The 19858-nt window shown below is 32.5% G+C and overlaps 1 protein-coding gene across 3 annotated transcripts; it reads right to left on the bottom strand.

Moving 5' to 3' along the window:
• Positions 1 to 11911: 11911 nt before the first annotated feature.
• Positions 11912 to 19066, bottom strand: LOC117929629. 3 transcript variants are annotated; one of them, XM_034849978.1, is made up of 2 exons: positions 18931 to 19066; positions 11912 to 12554 (listed from the first exon to the last, which is right to left on the bottom strand). In XM_034849978.1, the coding sequence occupies exon 2, from the start codon at positions 12536 to 12538 to the stop codon at positions 12182 to 12184; it is 357 nt and encodes a 118-aa protein (XP_034705869.1). In that variant the 5' UTR covers positions 12539 to 12554; positions 18931 to 19066; the 3' UTR covers positions 11912 to 12181. The 3 variants fall into 3 exon arrangements, with proteins under 3 accessions (XP_034705869.1, XP_034705868.1, XP_034705870.1); XM_034849977.1 differs by having other exon boundaries at positions 11912 to 12622; positions 18931 to 19065; XM_034849979.1 differs by lacking the exon at positions 18931 to 19066 and adding an exon at positions 12893 to 13038.
• Positions 19067 to 19858: the final 792 nt, after the last annotated feature.

Raw genomic sequence — 19858 nt, forward strand, 5'->3', positions numbered from 1 at the left:
TGATCCAGAAGACTATGGCCATAACATTTCTTTTAGTGAAAATTTGACATATGCTCCTTAGAGGTAGAGTATGTCAATTAATCACATAATAACTACGATCTATAACTCAAGGATTAAAGAGGTAATCTTGATAGGTGATAACACTACTTTGTTATATTACAAATACCAGTTCATGGAGACTCTGCATATAGTGGATAATAGGTCATGAACCCCGAGCTTTATTTACATAGGATAGTGGTGTGCTATTGATTCTCTTTAGTGGAATGTTGAATCAACTTCATAATTGGATTATAAGGGAGTCAGTACTTCTATGGGTCCCAATGGTCCCCACTCTAAACTCGTATACCATGATGACATGGTTTATAAGGGATGAATTGACTCTTGGTTCATTCTTGTGCATAAGGGTGTTTTGATAATTATGCAAGGTTGCACAAGGGATAGTGAATAAGTTCTCTATATTAGACTAATTGATTAATTAGACGGCCTTATGTGGTTAATAAATCAATTAAGATCCATTTTGGGCTAGATTAAGTGACCCAAGCCTTAATGGGCTCAAGTCACTTAAGCCAAATAGGGGAATCCTATTTATACTCCGTAGGGGCTAAGATTTCCATAACCTTGAGAGAGACATTGTCTTCCACCCCTAGAGATAGAAAGAGATAGTGAGAGCCAAGAGATCATCTTTTCCAAAGTCCACACTTTGGAGTATCAAGATCATGATTCAAGTCATCGACCGAAAGATCTTAGGTGTACTAGACTTCTAGATTTATTATTCTTCATCTTCAACAAGTAGAATTGATCTAGGAACATCCAAATCAAAGGTAAAGTTCTCTCATGGTTTTCTTCTCGATCATAGAATTGTAAAAATATGTTTTTTGCTTTTTGCATAGGATCTAGAGGCCTAGGGTAGTTTTGCATGCACTTATTCGATCTAGGTAAGGGAATGGAGAAATCTAGGGTTCCTAACAATTTGTGGTCTTAGAAATTTTTTTAGATATTGACTTCCTCTCTATTGAAGATCAAGGATTGTTGTTCATCCAACTGAAAAGTCACAGGTACATCTAAGAAGGTTTGGCTTATGCCAAGTTAGGCTCCTAATGAAATGTGCCTTCAATGGTCCATGTATTGTGCCTTAAGAGTTAATGAAATGTGTGTTGGTTAGAAGACCTAAATAATCTCAATTACATGATGAAATGGATGTTAGAGAGACAAAACTCTATTATATGTGAACCGTGCAAACAGAATGGTCATCATAATTATTATTCTTGTTGAAGTAAGAATAGGGGTGATTAGGGATCATGATACATCTATGTAACTAACATTGAGTAATATGAAACTTCCCATTATTGCATTTATTCCTTGATATTTTATTAATTAGATGATTTATAAACGAGATAGTGTCTTTGATATAGGGGAAATTCTATCAATTTTTTTGTTCACTTCACACACATATGAGTTAAAAATATTTACTTTCTATTGAATTTTGACTTCTATTTATTACATTGAAAATTGGTATTACTACACTTACTAAGCTTGGTTGTGTAGTTGATTAATCACATGATTTGTATATGAGATAATGTCTTCGACAAAAGGGAAATTTTTTTAAATATTTTTCTTTTGATTTTTTATTTTAATTTGCAAACATATGACTTGAAAACATTTTACTTTTATTTTGCATTTCATTGTTCAATTAATTTATTTGATTATATATAATACTACTATACAATCACATTACAAGTATAGAGGGCATAGGTGGTGTTTCTCTTCTAAAGCCTCTAAAGCAATATATTTCGGTCTTATAAGATAAACATAGGTCATCGATGGTTGATTCTAGTAAGATAGGCACATCTAAGTACATAATATGGTCTAATTATGTAAATCGTCTAAGTTATTTATGTTTTGTAGTTTAATTTGGTATTGACCCACAATGCTTGTCGACCTTCATGTGTAAGTGACCATTAGACCCTTGTATTTGCTCTTATACCATCTTATCTAGATTCTTTAAGTTATATCATTTCAAGTATGTCTAACTAGATTGATGTTGATCACGAGCTTAGTTGAGAGGTAGCGCACCAAGACATAGTTCGACGTAAAATTTAAGCCTATAATGTTACGCTTTTCTTAATAATTAATAAACTTTACCGAGTCCCATTCCATGATAAAATCCATCCATTATGCCACTATCCAAGTCCAAAATCACATTATTTTCATAGCACAAGATTCAAGGAGTGATTATTAAATCACGATTATAATTTAAAAAATCGATAAGTGATGGTGATTTTGTTATTAAAATTTGTGATTGGGAACAAGGAAAATTGGGAATAGGACACATTCAGAGGACACAGAAGGTGGGTCTAACATCAACAACTAATGTAAGAAAAGAAAACTTAATTCAGTATTTGGAAGAGTCCAGAGTCTCATGTGAGCTTGGTGTCAAGTGGGCCCTTTCAAAAATTGTTGTGTTTTTTCAAAATCCCCTTCACTCACATCCAACTTCTAATCAAGACATATAATACATCTGTCATGAACTGTTAAATATTTAAATTTAATTTCGGAATCTTATAATTATAAAATTGATTTTGTATTAATGTTATGAGAAGGGCAAAAAAGTAATCAATGGGTCAACTAAAAATTTATTTCTAGAAGGTTTCTGATGAATAATTGAATGCAAAATAATTGAGGCCCTAAAACAAATAGAAAGAAATGTAAGTGTGTCAAATTTCATAGGTTATGACTTATGCCTGGAAAAAAGAGTGGAAGATTTCTCATACGTCATTAGTGTTTCTTTCCCTCAAATTCTAGCATGGTGAAAAACCCGTCTGATTTGTGACTGTTTTGTATGATTTTTTTTTTTTTTTTTTTTTTTTTTTGATAGAAAATAGTTTTTTGAAAATAATAATAATCATAATAAATAATAAATAATAAAAATGATGGTGGGAAGACTTTATTGTTTATGGAGTAGTAATTCAAACTTGAAAACATGCAGTGTGTCGTCCCATGTGACTTGTTCCATGTTTAAGTTCTTATCTGTCAATTGCCATCATCATGAGATGGAAAAACTGCATGGCATGCATGTGGTTTGATTTCCCACTCCATAGTGATTGTTTTTTTTTTTTTTTTCTCTCTCATAAAAAATATATATTTGATATATCTGCAGGTACATTATCATAATCATTTTTTTTTCATTTTCTAATCTTATTAGTTATATTTGATTACATTTTTTATAACTTAATTACATTCTTTGGGCTATCTTTATTCTAAAAAGTAGTAAAAAAAGAAAGAGAATACAAAAATATTTTTTTTCATATTTAGTTTTATTATAAAAAATACAAAAGAAAATCATGTGTGATTTAAATTAGAAAGAAATGTATATATTTTTAATTATTTAATCTTCATATAGAAGATTTAAAATAAATAATTTATTATCCTGGAATTTTATTTTTATTTTCTATCATTTTTTATCTCCTTTTAGGTTTATTTTTTAATTTTTTTTTTTGTAGATCCTCAAGTCTCCGATTTGCCAACAATTGTTAGGAAATATATATACCCTAATCTTATAATACATTTATCCAAGCATTCACGAAATAAGGAAAGTTGATGGATGCAACTAACCTCCAATCTACCAACACTTTCTTTTATATTTTATTCTCAAACTTTCTAAAAATTAAATATCGCCTAAAAATATCTAAATGAGGTTGTATGAGGGGTCTAGAAAAATAAAACAAAATAGTCTTTCTCAATACAAGAGACTAACATATAAAAAAAAATTATTATTAATTTAATATAAATGATAATATGATTAAAAAAAATACATATTTTTGTTGGTATTTTTCCGGATTCTTGATAAATATACTGCTTTTAAAAAAAATAATATTTAAAATACCATAGTTTGGAAAATAATTCCAATTCTACGGCACTTTTGAACACGTAGGATAACACGTCGGATGAGATATAAAAACCCATTCCCCCCTTTCCATTTCCCTTCCCGTTTTTCTTCTCTTCCCTTCCCATTTTTCTTCTCTGCATCAAACCTCCTCTGCCCGAAAACCCACTATCCCGCACGTTGATCATGAGGTGGAGATCCTTGCCTCAACACCAATAGGAGGGAAGTGAAGTGCAGATTTGAGAAACCATTGCCCCCGGTGTTTTCTGTAAGTTTTGTGGTTATATTTGGTGGTGTGGTTGTGTTTGGTCACCGAGAAAGTGTGGGAAAGTTGTAAAAAAAATAAAGTTTTTGTTTTTTTTTACAATGAAACCGAGTAGACTAAAAATAATGGAGAAAGTTTTAATTTTTTTGTGGTTCGGCTTGTTGTGATTCTGTTTGGTTGCCAAGAAAGTGTGGGAAAGTTGAAAAAAAAAAAATTTCCCAATATTTCCTACCAGTCCAGCCCGCGCACAGGGTATCTATCCAATTTTTTCAGCGTAATCTGATCATGATTTGAGGGAAAAGCTTTGTGATCATGATTTGAGGGGAAAGGTTGTGTTTTTCAGCGTGACTCAAAAATCGTGGAGGGTTTGTGAAATTTAAATCCAATGGCACAAAAGCAAAGAGACCCCTGGACAGATCCAAAAAGCATGGAGCCAAAAAAAAAACATTTTTTTGTTTGTTTTTTTAGGGGGTTTTGCATGGACTTTCCCGGAAAGCAAATGGGGGATGGATTTTCTTGGGAATCAAACGGGGATTGCAAAAACTTGGGAATGAAACGGGGGTTGCAACAAAATAAAAAAATAATAACCTGATTAGATTAGTACCTGCAATAATTAAAATTGAAATTCAAATTCAAATTTAAATTCAAGGAGATTCTTCACTTTTTATTTGTTAAAATAAAAAATAAAAAAACTATCTTTTTTTTCACTGAAAAATTGTTGAAAGTGTCTCTTCAAGAAACACTTTCAGTATAATCCCAATTTTTTAAAAATGATGAAAGGCGTCCGAATATAATTTCAGTTTTTTGTGATTATGGAAGAGACACCTTCAACATAAATTCAAAATTTTTCACTGTTTGAATGGAAATTGTGGAAAGTGTCTTTTGAACAAGCACTTTCAGTATAAACTCAATATTTTTAAAATTGTGGAAGGTATCAAGAGACACATTTCACAATTCCCAAAAAATGGAATTATATTGAAGGTGTCTCTTCAAGAGACACCTTCTATTATTTTAAAAAAATTGGGTTTATACTGAAAGTGTCTCTTCAAGAGACACTTTCCACAATTTTCATACATTAAAGAGAGACATCTTTAGCTTTAAAATCATTTCCACAAATAAAATACATATTGGATTTTGTGGAATTGTGTAAAGTGTCTTTCCAAGAGACATATTTAGTATAAATATAATTTTTTGGAATTCTAGAAGGTGTCTCTTCAAGAGACACCTTTGGTATAAATTAAAATTTTTAGGAATTGTAGAAGGTGTCTCTTCAAGAGACATCTTTAGCTTTAAAATCAAATTTATAAGACATTCAAAATTTTCAAATTGTGGAAAGTGTCTCTTCAAGAGACACCTTTAATGAATATTGGATTTTTTGCCACGTGGAAAGTGTCTCTTCAAGAGACACCTTTAATGCATATTGGATTTTTTGCCACGTCGAAAGTGTTTTTTCAAGAGACACCTTTAATATAAATCAAATTTTCTGGAATTGTAAAAGGTGTCTCTTCAAGAGACACATTTAGCTTAAATTCAATTCTTTCATGATTTTGAAAATTGTGGAAGGTGTCTCTTCAAAAGACACCTTCCACGTGGTCAAAACTGTCGTAAATCTATCAATATTTTCAAAACTACCATTTTTTAATTATAATTTTTTAAAATTGCCGCAAAAGTTAAAAAAGCCCGTATTTTTTCCAACGTAAGCTGATCTTGACCCACAAACTCAAACGTCATATTAGGTATAGGTTAGGCATATTCAACTCCCCAAAGCAACAACCTTATTGTTTATTATTATTTAATTGAGAAATATTCATTAAATTAAAAGAGAAAAGTATGAGATAATTTGAATTGCATAATTAATATAGTTTTGTAATAACAATAAAAATAGCATTTTATAGCACTTAATCGAAATGGCTTCCATTCCAACACCGACCACATGCTCCAACCAAATGCGAATAATAATAGCATGGTGGTACCATTTTAAAATTTTAAAATATAGCATTCATCTTAACGACTTAAACGAGGAAAAGATAATATTTGTGATTAAAAGGATATGGACCCCACATCTGCCACATGCTCCAATCAAAACAAAAGGATGCATGTGATGTGATTTTTATTTGACCGACAAAGCAACCATGAATAACACCTGTGAGATATGAATTATCAAATGCACTTATAATATTTGATTTGATATCCCAAGGTGGTTCATGAAAGCAACTTATTAACACATGGGAAATCCAATGAATTCAAGTGGCACTTGACGTGAAATGGGGTCTATTAAAATTTTTTTATTGATAGTGTTTTTATTAATAGTATTTTTGTTAGAAATGCTTTTAAATAAAATTATTTAATGTCTATTTGGGAATGTTTTCAAAAATAATTCTAAAAAATGGTTTTTAGGAATGGTTTTAAAAAATAGTTTTCTACATCACATTCAAAAATAAAATTTTATTTGAGAACTTACATATGAAAAATAATTTTCTCAATTTATTATCCATAAAAGTTGTAATGAACCCTAAAAATTATATAGATATGGTATGTTTTAAGTTCAGAAGACTCTTATGGCTTTAAAAAGTATTTATGTTGTTAAAAAAACTCATATATATATATATATATATATATATATATATCGTATAAGAGCTTTTTTTCCTATTTGACGTGAAATATCATAATTATCCTCTTATACAATATCCTTATTGTATCCTATATTCAATATGCGATATTATAAGTACCTTCTACTCATCCAAACCAACTCCCACTCATAGTGGGTCTAATAATCGATTCTAATATCATTTGTAATGACTTACTTTTAATTGTGTAGATACTATTTATTTGAGATATTCTCAGAGTTTAAAAATATGTCTACATAATTAAGAGAATCTTATACATATATAAGGTCAAACATTTCTTTCGATGTGGGATATCAAAACCAACCCTCCTTTCAACGAGGATTGACTTTGACATTATTTATAATGGTTTGTTCCCTATCATGTAAATATTATTCGCTTTAAACCCTTTAAACTCTCGTAACTTTAAAACACATTTATAATAATAAAAGGGATACATACATATATAGTGTCAAAAAAAATTTTCATTCAGATATAACAAAATTACTATATACTTATTATAAAAATAACTTATTTTTTAAAATGTATTTTCCGTGAAAAGTTTACAAATTTCTTTTTAGCGATTTTAAAATCAGTCTCAGCCGGGCTTTAGTCTAGTGCTGAAATAAAAAAATTTCAGGCTCCTCCAATTGAGAGATCTTTCGTATGGGCGGTGAGGGTAGGCAAACAAAAATAAACTAAACTAAGCTTCTATGTTGTGGAGTAGAGTGGATGTCCTAGTATAAGTGGCCGACCTTAAAACAAAAAAATGTGAGGTTGATGTGATTAATATCTGTTACATTTAATTAAATATTTAGATAAGTCTTATCAATTACTTAGTGCCACGTCAATTTTATTATGATGCTTGACAGAGATCTGTAACTTATAAAATTATAATGCCCCAGAAAAATGTTCTTTCTTTTATGATGTTAAACAATCAAATTATTATTATGTTAAAATTTAAAAAGAGAAAGAAAAATGTTTTTGTCGATTTGGATATACTTTCTTTTTAAAAGTAATAATAATAATAATAATAATTTTTATATAAAATATAATAATAATTAGAGGCATATATAAAAAAGATAAAGATTTCTAAATTTTTTATTAAAAATTGATGTATTAAAAAAATTTTCAACTTCAAATTTTAAAATTTTGAAAATGTTTTTCAAATTCTATGTTTTTTGTTTAAGAGTTTTCATTTTTTATATCGAAAATTTTATTTTAAAAAACAGAAAACATGAAAGGTATCCAAATGAAATCTTAGTTTTTTCATAAATTTGTTGACTTTTAGATCAAGATGTGCCCAATGGATTATGATCAAATTCGATTTCTTGAAATTATGATTTATGTATAAATGATTAATAAATTGATCGAGACCATATGGGCACTTGAAAATGTCTAAGCAAACCATGGGAGCCTTGCAATGTGGGATATTACAAAAGTACCATGCACTTACATGCTTTATTCACACTGAATGCAATTTTAGATCTTGTTATGGTACATATTGTAAGGCTCCTATAATGCTTGATAAAACATTTTCCACAACATCATTGCCCAACGTACTTAAACTAAGTCTAGAGGTCATTGCAGTATTAACACTTCTAGTAGTTTACATCTTGGGTTTGGACAAAAGGTTTGTTATATACTTAGTTTGAGAAAGCTGAAACCTTCTAAAGTTTGCTTGACCTATATTCCTTGAAAGTAATCAACTAGGACAAGATCTTTTAGAGAAAAATGCTCATTGAGCTTACTAATCAACTTTTGAACTTCTATGTAATTACTTTCTTTTACTAAAATATCATCAACATAGACTAGGATAAAAGTAGAATGTTGTGGAATGATGCTTACAAAGATAGATTGATTTGACTTTGTTGATTTGAATCCAAGCATGAGTAGAGCTTTATACAATTTTTCAAACCAAGTCCTTGGAGCTTGTTTGAGACCATTGTAGGTTGATTAGGATATCGAAAACTATATGGTTGTTGCATACATACTTTTTCTTATAGATCTTCATTAAGAAATGCATTATTAACATCTAACTATTTGATTGACCAATTTCTTAATAGTGCAATTGAGAGAATTACTCTCGGAGTAGTTGATTTTGGTGGGAATCTTAGATTACCTCATTCCTATGCCCTGGATCTCGTAGAATGCATGCATCTATCCCTAGGAATCTGTAAATCTAACACAACGAAAATAAATGACTTCAAAAACCACAGAATAATACAAATCTAGAAATTAAAACTCATACCTGCAATTTAGATGTTTCCAAATCAAAATTCATCCATTGAAGAACGTGCATGAATGTTTTCAAGGTTTGTTCCACTCGATGACTCAAACCATGTCCATGACACTCCAAAGACTAGAATTTGGAAGGGTGGATGCCTAGACTCTCACTTTATCTCTAGATTTGGAAGACAATAGTAAAAAAGACCAGTAGAAAACCCTAACCCATAAAGGGGTATCTGTAAGGTTCCCTTATTAGGCTTAAGTAACTTAAGCCCACATGTGCTTAAGTTGCTTAATTTAGCCTAAAATAAATCCTAATTGATTAATTAACCATACATATTCATCTAATTAATTAATTACCTAATTTAGAGACCTTATTCACTATCCCCTGTGCAACCTAGTGTAATTATTAAAATGCCCTTATGCATAAAAATGAACCAAAAGTCAATCCAACCTCTCATAAACCGTGTCAACATGGTATATTAGCTCAGAGCAAAGATCATTTAAACCCATAGGAGTACTAACATCCTTAAAATCCGATTCTAAAGTTGATTAAACATTCCATTATAGAGAATCAACTACACTCTAGTATCTTATATAAATAACAATAAGACAAAGCTTGGGTCCATAACCTATTATCCACCACATGTAGACCCTCTATGAACTAGTATTCGTAATCTGATAAGGTAGTGTTATTACCTATCAAGATTACCTCTTCAAACCTTGAGTTATAAATTTTATTTATTATGTGATCAACTAACATATTCTAACTCCAATGAGTATATGTCAAATCCCACTAAAGGAATTATTACGACCACAGATTTCATGATCATATGTCATTTAGATCACCTAAGGTGACACGTTATATTAAACCTATGAGATATCATGGTATCTATAGTGAAAATACATGTTACCACTAATTTGCATCAATAGTGAACCAATTCAGAAGGATATATGATCACTTTAGAGTTTCACTCATAAGTTAAAGTCCCTATTTATTTCAACATAAACTTAATATCCTCTCAAGGTTGAGAGTCCATGAAGTATGGTAGCTTAGTGAATTATGACAATAGATAGTCTTACGTCATGATTCACCGTAGATATTGCCCAGTACGTGAGAAATATATCCTAACAACCAAGATAAGTCATCCCTTTAATTAGAAGGTAGTATACTATAATCTCTACTAAATTGCTCAAATCTATGAACTAACTGTGAACAACTTATCTACTTACAAGGAATCCATAATCTGTACCCTCCGTACAATTTCTAATGCACATAAGTCATGTACAATAGAAGAGATATGAGTTAAATGCTCAAATCAATGTTAATGTATAAAAATGATAGCAAGAAGACAATCAAGTTTGACTTTGTAACATCATGACTCTCCTTTAAGGGCTCAATTCCAACAAGTTTCACCATAAGGCTCAGTGTTTCATTAAAATCATTTTGGAGATATATTGATATTTAGAAGATCTCCGAGTCAAGATTAAATTGATATAATATTATATTAAAAAAACTTATATAAGAATTAGTTTTACTCAAATCCCTTAAGATTTAATATAGATGTGTTAAAACAATCATTAGTTTCAAAATTAGTCACTTAGCACCTTTAGAGATTGATTACGTATATAAAATTTATCTTTTAGAGAATAAAATTGTTTTTTAAATAATATTTGATTAAAATCTTTTTATCTAAAATCTTTTAAAAATAAATTTTATAAATAGAATAAATTTCTAGGAGTCTTGAATAACGAAATATGAAACCTATAACAATTTTAGCTTTCTATATAAGAGATCTAACAATGGAATGTGCTCTCAATAAATGTTGACTACAGTACATATAATGATGGGGTATGTCTTTGAATTTCTAAACAATGAGTGCCTGAACGTTTCAGAGAGTCAATTATTTGTTATTAATTATTCTAAGTCTTTGATAAACTATTTATCTTAAATCACGAAAAATAAATTAATATAAGAATCAATTATTCAACTAAAGTTTCTTCATCATATATGAACTTGTAGTAGTCCCTCATGGATTATGAGGCCAAGTTGAAATATGAGACCAAGTTGATAAGTCACATTGATTTTCTTATTTGATATGAGACTCACATTTGAACCTATTCACACTCGAAAAACTTCCACACTCCCATGTGACTTGAGCCTCCTCTTCCCCATAATAGAGCTCTCATTTCCATGGCTTAATAATTACTTCACTAAATTGTGGCTGTGGCTGTGGCTGTGGCTGAGGTTTGGTAGGTCTGAACGCCAACTCACTTACAATTACTTATAAAATTAAAGAAATGAAATCTAAGATGAAATGATTTCCTCATACGACTACTTGAGTAGGAAGTAAAATAGGATGGAGCTTTTTTTGACATTGGGGGTAGGAGGTTATGTTAGGAATGGCGTCGTAGACTCGTAGTTGACACAAGAATTTAGCTACCAAATTTTAGTTTTTTTTTTAAATAGCTGATGATGCCTATGCCTATGTATGACTTATTAATGAAGCCCATATTCGGTTTGGTTTTTTGGCTAGGAGAATAGGAAACCAAGAACCGACCCACTAAATCTATCTCTATAGTTCTCAAACCCATTGAGAAGTGTATCAATTTGGTCGATGGCAATACCCAAACTAGTGACTAAAAATCAAATGGAGGGTGGTTATTCAATGCTGGTTATGAACCGGTAGCCTCTTGGTCCTGTGTTAAAGGGGCCCTGGTGATGATGGTGGCCATGGCCGTGGCAAGGGCTGATTTTAGCCATGGCACTGTCATCTCTTCATCTCCAGTTTCATATGATGACAATATGAAATAATTAGCCCAAACATAAACAGAATTCAAAATTTTTTAACATCATAAACTCAAATTTGGATGTTGCATCATAAAATATCACATCTACTGAACACAAACTTCATTGTGTACCCTCCAACCTTTCCAACTGATCTACATTTTCTTTTTAATGGTATTGCAAAATGACTACCTGGGCATGAAAAGAATATGCCAGATTTTCAATACAATAAAGCCATGAAGCCAAACAAAACTTCAGGAAGAAATTGTAATCGAATAAAATTTATTCCTCCAAGCCATCAAACATTTGGGATTTCTTCAATTCTCGCCTACAAGGAAGCCTGAAAATTCTGTAGCTGTAGTCTAAGCAGTTTTTCAGGGAAAAAGAAGATTAAACTTGGCAATTGATGTTTACTATTGGGGAGATTTATTAGCCAACAATGAAGCCTTTTCAATTGGTGCAGCCTTTTCAACTGGAGCTGCCTTTTCAACTGATGTGGCAGAGGCTGCCTGCTCTCTAGCTTCAGCAAGCTTGCGCAGTCGTTCTTGAAGGGCACGTACCCTGTCCTCAGTCCTACGAAGCTTTCTCCATCTGTAGGTAAGCCAAAGACCAAATCCACCATATACAACAACATAAGCAGTCCACACATATCGGTTAGCTTCTATGTTTTCTTTGATCTTTTGATACGGTAGTCCAATCAACTCTCTCCAGCCAGTAGTTGAGGGACTCTGTGTTTGCTTATCTTCTTCTCCTTGTTGCTGAGTCGCCATTTCTTGTTAATTTACTCTGCAAGATTCAATGATAAATTGAAACGCAGGATTTAAAATAACTCACTGGTCTGATGCTTGATTGAACTGGTACAAAGGCAAAAATAAAAAGTGAGAATTAGATTTTTAACTCACAGGTACAAAGGCATAATGATGTGTACATAGTCATATGCCTGTAACCACAATCTGAACAAATGAACTAAAAACTTAACACATCTAAACCCTAGTATACTTTCCCAAACCATCAACAAAGTCCACATGCAAACTATACTCTGTACATAAACCCAACACTATGGTTGATAAATCAATGATTCAATGAAACAAATTAGGGAATATCCAATCCAGACAAATCACAACCTGTTTTGACAGATTAATACTTTTAGGGGCCATTGACAGCTCCAGAGATTGCAATCAAGAATTTACAGTTTTGAATCCTGGGAACAGCCAGTTCAAGCCAAAATAAAGCAAAAAAAGGCAAAAAAGATTAGGAAAAAATGGACAGGCAATTAAATAAAAAAATCTAGAAAGGAAGGCAAGGGAGAACATTCACTGAGTAATCAGGACAGGCAAAAGGTAGTCTAATAAAATGGAAATAATAAATTTATGTCCATGCCCACGAGCCATCGTTTTTTGGGTTCATGCAAAGCTAACAATAATTCAAACACAAAGGATTAATGTAAAGTGAAAATAATGTTGTGTGATTGAATTAAGTTTAGAACATGGATTGCAATCCATGTTCAACATGCCTGTGGATATGGAAATCCAAGGATTTGAAATTCAGCTAACTTTCTTCTTCAATCAGAGATAACAATTTCTTTGCTTCATGGACCAAAAGTATGAGAAGGATGAGCTATCATTTGGGTCTGAAACAGGCCAAAACACAGAAGGCAAACAGTCTAAAAAACCAACAAAAGTGAATTCAAAGATCAAAAAGACACTCTCAAGAATGCATTAACTCCCTTACGAAAACCTCTAGCCTAGAAGCACCATACTGGTCAATATATTAATTGTCTGCCAAAGCCAATACCAAAATCCAAAAAAAAAAAAAAAAAAAAAAATAGAGAGAAAAAGGGAAGGAAAGGCATCCCAACCTACAACACCCCACTCTCCTACTTCACCTAGCATACCCATCTCGACAAGACAAGACATGGGAGTAGGTGTGAGATCCTTATTGGATAATCCTATTTTGCTTCAAATATAGTTGTTTTATTTATTTATTTATCATTTTCAACTTCCTAAGCACATAATTGAATTGATAAAAAGGGTGAGTTTGTTAGGAAGTGAACTTTAATAAAAAATAAAAATATGCATAAGAAAGAAATGACAATAGAAGAGAAAAGAATGGGAGTTCTTATTAGGATATCTTTGCTTTTAGTTGATTTTACATTCAAGTGCTTAGAAACACATGAGTAACTGACAACCACAACAAAGAAAGAAAACAGACCACATCCCCAAAGACTACATAAGCCTCCATCTAGCCTTGAAGATCCCTGCATTCCTCTCTAGCAAGACCACCCACAATAAAGTACCTTAGCAACAAGCCAAAGAACCCTACTCATAGCATAGTAACCCCCAGAAAAGCAACCAATAACATATCTGCTACTAGTCTGAAGGAATCCACACTAACTCACAAGTTCAAATCATCTATGCCATAACCCCATTGTTACTAGACACTGGAGGAAAAGGTAATCATCTATCTCCTCGTTGCTTAAACAAATTGAGCAAAGATCATGTCCAAGGGCATTGTGAGACTTCATCCTCAGCTGCAAAATGTTCGTATTAACTTTCCTGTTAGCATGAGCCAAGCAAAAGCCCTAAATTTAGGTGGAACTTTAGATTTCCTAATAAAATTGGTTTAAGGAAAGTAACAGGAGCCTTAGATTTTGTTAAAGACAGGGAAAAGACACATGTAGGAATTCGACTTGAAGTGTTGTCAATTTTTTTTTTTTTTTAGCAGAATTTTTGTGTTTCTTTGTTCCAAGTAATTTATTGTCCACCCAAAATTGAACCAAGTCTGTGGTTCACCTCATGTATTCTTTTCTTCCATCTTATCAAAGTGTTCAAAGTATAAAACCTGAAATAAAAAAATTGATCAGGCCACATAAAGTTCTGATGGTGTACCAATAATGGAAGGAAGACAACTTCTATTAGGGAACCAAAGGCTTAATAAAGCAAAAGAGAATTAAGGTATAAAAAATCAACCAAAGTCAAACCTTGATATCAACAGCACAATTGCAATTCCCACACAAGTGAAAGCCAGCATGAACCAATCATACAGGCCATTGAATCCTCACCACCAGTTCAACCTCCTCCACCCCCTTTTCCCCACTACCCAACAATCATAGATATCAAATCTATTAAATCTTTTCCACAGTTACTAGAAGCACAAGGCATGTAAGGTGCAAAGGTCTCCTAGAACCTAGTGAGAAGTACAGTGCACACCCAAGGGAATGAAAGCACAAACCAATGCACTAACACAATTTCAAATGTTCAACATGTACAAACACACATACACACACAAGAAAAGGAATTCAAACAATTTATACAACAAATCAGATTCATAGAGATTCAATGCAGTTTTTAAATCAGAACATGACTACAAAAGGTCCTAATACATAGAGCAGAGTACTCATGGGTTTTCAAAAATTATATACAAGAAATAAAGGTAAATAAGACAAACTAAAGAACCCATTTTGGGTGCAAGTCAAAGACAGGTCAGATCTTCGGACATGGCTAGTCTGAAAAGAATATGAGCAAAAAAAACTGACATCTTCCAAGTCCGACATGGTCAGAGAATCAGAGCCATGGAGAGTTAAACCTTTTCTGAGGGAAAACAAATAATACTGCGACTTGCCAGAATGAGAAGTGATTTAGGAAGGGGACCTTCAAGTGAGGAGCTGTGAAAAGAAATGAGGTCATGCTCCATCAGAAATCTAAATTTTCTTCAGGTACCATCAATGAAAAGATTATTAGACAGAAGCAAAAATTTAGGACTCTTTAATCAGGCATCAAGGAGGTTTTTAGTTCCTGCAAGATTATTGCAGAACAAGTTGAGCCTCTGGAGTTGAAGTAACTGGTCTAGCTCTGAAGACATCTTCTCATTCCATGTATCTTCAAAGTGAATTAAAGAACTTCAAATTGGACAGATGATTCAAAGCAAAAGGAATTGACCCAGAATGGCTGTTATTGGTCAGATTCAGAACATTTAGTTTTTTAATATGTTCATGAAGTAGGGATGTTTCCTTAGAGCATCTACAGCCATGAGAACTGATGATGCAAAATTTGGAGGCGCCACACAGCCATGGACCTTGGCTGTTATAAGGTTGCTGAGAAGGTTCTTGGTGAGACTACTCAGAACATTAATCATGCAAATTTTGGAAGCACAATACAACCATGGACCCCTACTGTTACAAGGCTGCTGAGACTGTTCTTCAAATCAAGAAATTTCAGTTTCTTCAAAACACCAATTCCAACTAGAATTTTATTTTTTTTGATAGATAATTAGAATCATATTATAAAAGGTAATGCCAAAAAAAGCGTTTCAAAGTACACAAGACGTATACAAAGAAACACCTTACGGCAACACAAAAGCAAAGAAGGACACCAACACCAACACCAACCCCTTAGCCCGAACCCAACCACTCCACAAAGTCTACAAAGGAAAGAGGACTAGGAACTATATACAACTTGCACTAGGCTCAAAGTTTATAGATGAAGGAGAATTTCAACCCTTGAATCGACCAACCCTCATTGTCAAAGGCCCAACTATTTCTTTCCTTCCAAATAGTCCAAAAAAAGCATAAAGGAGTAACCCGTCATGCCTTTTTCCTTTTCTTACCCACGAAAACACCATGCCATCCTAGCAAAGCCTCTTTAACCAAGGAGGATAGCACCCATGACTCACCAAAAAAGGGAGAACAAAAGATGTCATAACACTCTTGTTCTATCACAATGAAGGAGAATGTGATCAACAGATTCTTCCTCGTTGAGGCATAGGAAGCATCTATTCACCAAAGACCACCCTCTCCTCTGAATGTGATCCAAAGTTAAAACCTTCCTCCAAGTAGCCTCCCATATAAAGAAAACCACCCTCGACAACACCCACAATTTCCAAACCACACTTGTTGGGAAAACACTCTGCCTTCTTAGCTTCAACGCCTTGTTCAAGGTCTTGATAGAGAAAACCCCATTCTTAGACTATCCTTAGACACCCTCTTCCCATGCGTCTTCGAAGGAAAAGCTCCATGGTTCCCAACTCCCAATCGTTGAGTCACCTAGAGAAGCGAGGGGCCCAACACCCTTCTTTAGAAGAATGATTCCAAACCTCCACCACCCACGCCTCCTTAGAAGAGGCTACAACAAATAAGTAAGGAAAAGAGATGCACAATGACTCATTACCACACCACTTGTCCTTCCAAAACCTCACCCTCTGCCATTTCCCCACCAAAAAGGCAACTCTGCAGCTTAACAAGTCCTACCCCATACACTCCCCTTACCTCCCAGGAGCACCACCCTCCTTCCTCCTCCTCCCCCCCCCACCCCCCAATATTTTCTACTGATGACTTGCCTCCAAAAAGTCCCCCCCCCCCCCCCCCTCCCTTGCAAAAGGTTAATTCCACTTGCACAAAAAGGACCTATTAAGCAGCAAGAGATTCTTGACCCTAATCCACTTATACTTTTGTCTAAATAGACAATAGACCAACTAACCAAATGAAGTTTCCTCTCAAGGGCCCCTCCTCCCCAAAGAAAATCTCTTTGAATCTGCTCCAACCTGGTCACCAATTCCAACTAGAATGCTTGTAGTTAATTGGCAATAAGCAAGATCCAACACCCTTAGTTCAAACAAGCTACAAATCATTGGTGTATGTTCACTAATCTCTTATTCTTAAAATTGTTAACCTTTTGAAGACCTCTTCCAATTCTTACCAGATAGCTTATTTGAATAAAGCAGCAGTTTGAAGTTGTCTGAGCTGAGGAATCTAAATAGTGAAGGAATTTAAAAATAAATTAGCTGGGAATCTAACTAGTGAAGAAATTAAAATATCAAACTTAGTGTTTACAGTGCAGTAAACCATGAGAACTGACATGAGATCAAATCTAATAGACCTTGTCCAGATGGTACCAATATTTTTAACTCAATAAACCTCTTAAATGTTACCAAACACCTTGTGAATGAGTTTTTAATATTGAAAAGATTTGTCAAGCCTCTCATATGATGCACCAAACAGAGCTTAAATAGGGTTATAAAGCTAAGTGATTCTGGTGAGGTGGCAGTGCGATTCCAGCAGGTGGGTATGTGGACGTGGAGAAGCACACACCGCCACCAGCCTCGTCATGAGCAGAACTCATGTTAATTCAACAAACAATTGAATCAAAAAATAAAAATACCCAATTATCAGTAGCACAACTGTAGACACCTGAAAAATTAGCAGATTTGTATATCATCATTCTTCTCACAATGAAGAACCCTAAATAAAAAATAAATGAGTTTAAAAAGGACAAAAAACAAACAAACAAACAAACAAAAGTAAAAGAAAAGGCAAAAGTTACACAGTGATGGTCTTGTCCACTTAACATAAGATAGAGAGATATTCACAATCTCTCTGTATGTCTCACCTGCACTATCAGCCTCTTCTTTCTCTAGTAACCCTAAGCCATGTGTTGCACTAGAGCATGAAAGCAAACCAGGTTGGGTCTTAAACCTGTCTCCAGGTTTGGATGGATGTTACAAACATGTGGTTCAGTGGTTCACTTTGGGGAATTTGAATATCTAACTGAAAATCAAGATTCATCAGAATTTTTTAAAATTTGATAAAGCAAATGAGTCTTAATTTTAAAATTAAGTTTCTCCATTTCAGGGAAAATTGAATATTTCAAAAGTAAAACAGCTTCACAAAATTGTTTACTCCTAGATTTCAAGGAATCAAAAAGACTAATAGAAGGTTGAACTTTCAGACGAGAAAAACAAAATGAAACTACATGTATTGGCCTCGAAGTTCTCCACATTTTAAGGTTTCTTTGAGTAAAGAATCAATATTCAAACCCAGTCCCAAACTGAAGAATAAAAATAAGCATCAACACTTAGTTTTGATTGAGTCTGCAATCATCAAATTCAAATTGGATGAAACCAAATCATTTCCTTTCACCTAACATTTCCGATCAAATATGCTTCCCCCTATCCAATCCATATATAAACTAATATTTATATTCAAAATTCTTCAGGAAACCGTAACCTTTAATTTTTATCACTTTTAGCAATTCCGCAACGCTGTGTTTGATTGCAGAGAAACAATCGGAAAAGAAAAGGGAAATTAAATGCTTTCTGGGAAACCAAACAGTGCATTACAAATCTATCACAACGCTAGAAAAAGAATAAGAGGAGAGAGAAAGATTACTTTCGTTGAAGGTCCAAGCTTGTAGTTCTCTCAGTTCTAAGGCTTCTAGGGGTTAGGGTTTTTGTTGGATTCGGTGCAAGGGTGGGTTGAAGGATGTCTGAAAATGAGTTGGGCCGGGTTGCATGGTTGGAGTGGGTTCAAATTGAGCTCCAAGATTGGGCTGCTTGCATCCTGTTCGGCCGTTCCCAAAATAAAAGTCATTCTTAATTCTATTTCTAAATACTAGGCTTGGTGCACGTGCAAAGCGTGTTGGCTAATAATGTATTTTTTAATATTTAAATTTAATTTTAATTATTTAAAAAATCAATGTTGATCTATTTTATTTTATGTTTGTATATGAATATATTTTATTTTAAAAATTTATATTTATTAAATAATTATATTAATAGGTCAAATCATATTATTTTTTCAAAAAAAATAAATTTTATTTATTATTTAAAAATAATAATATTTCAAATTGTAATTCAATTATGTACTATTTATATTAAAATTGGAAATAAATTTTATAATAAATTTATAATCTTTATTTATTTTTCGATATTTTTTTATTGTTTTTGAATAGAAAATTTTAATATTAAACAAAATGTAGCTAATTATTTTTTATTCAATTAATTAATTATAATTAATAGTAATTTCTAGAAAAGAAATTGAAATATTTTATATGAGATTATATAAATGTCTCTTCATTCAATATACTCTTTATTACAATTATTTTTTCATAAATTTCTAGAAAACTAAAATAGTAATTTTCTTTATACGAGAAATCTAATTGTTATTAAATTAAAATAAAGAGATTATATTTTAATTGATATTTATAAATGCTGATAAAAGTAAATCCCACTTTTATGACATTATCATAATTATAAAATAACTAAATCTTGAATTTATAAAAAATAAATTTTAAGTTAAAATAATTATTTAGAATTTA

This window comes from Vitis riparia, chromosome 14 (genome assembly GCF_004353265.1).
Source record: "Vitis riparia cultivar Riparia Gloire de Montpellier isolate 1030 chromosome 14, EGFV_Vit.rip_1.0, whole genome shotgun sequence".
Classification (NCBI taxonomy): Eukaryota; Viridiplantae; Streptophyta; class Magnoliopsida; order Vitales; family Vitaceae; genus Vitis; species Vitis riparia.

Excerpts from the sequence above, each read along its gene's own strand:
- LOC117929629 (XM_034849978.1), bottom strand. The coding sequence starts at position 12,538 with ATGGCGACTCAGCAACAAGGAGAAGAAGATAAGCAAACACAGAGTCCC.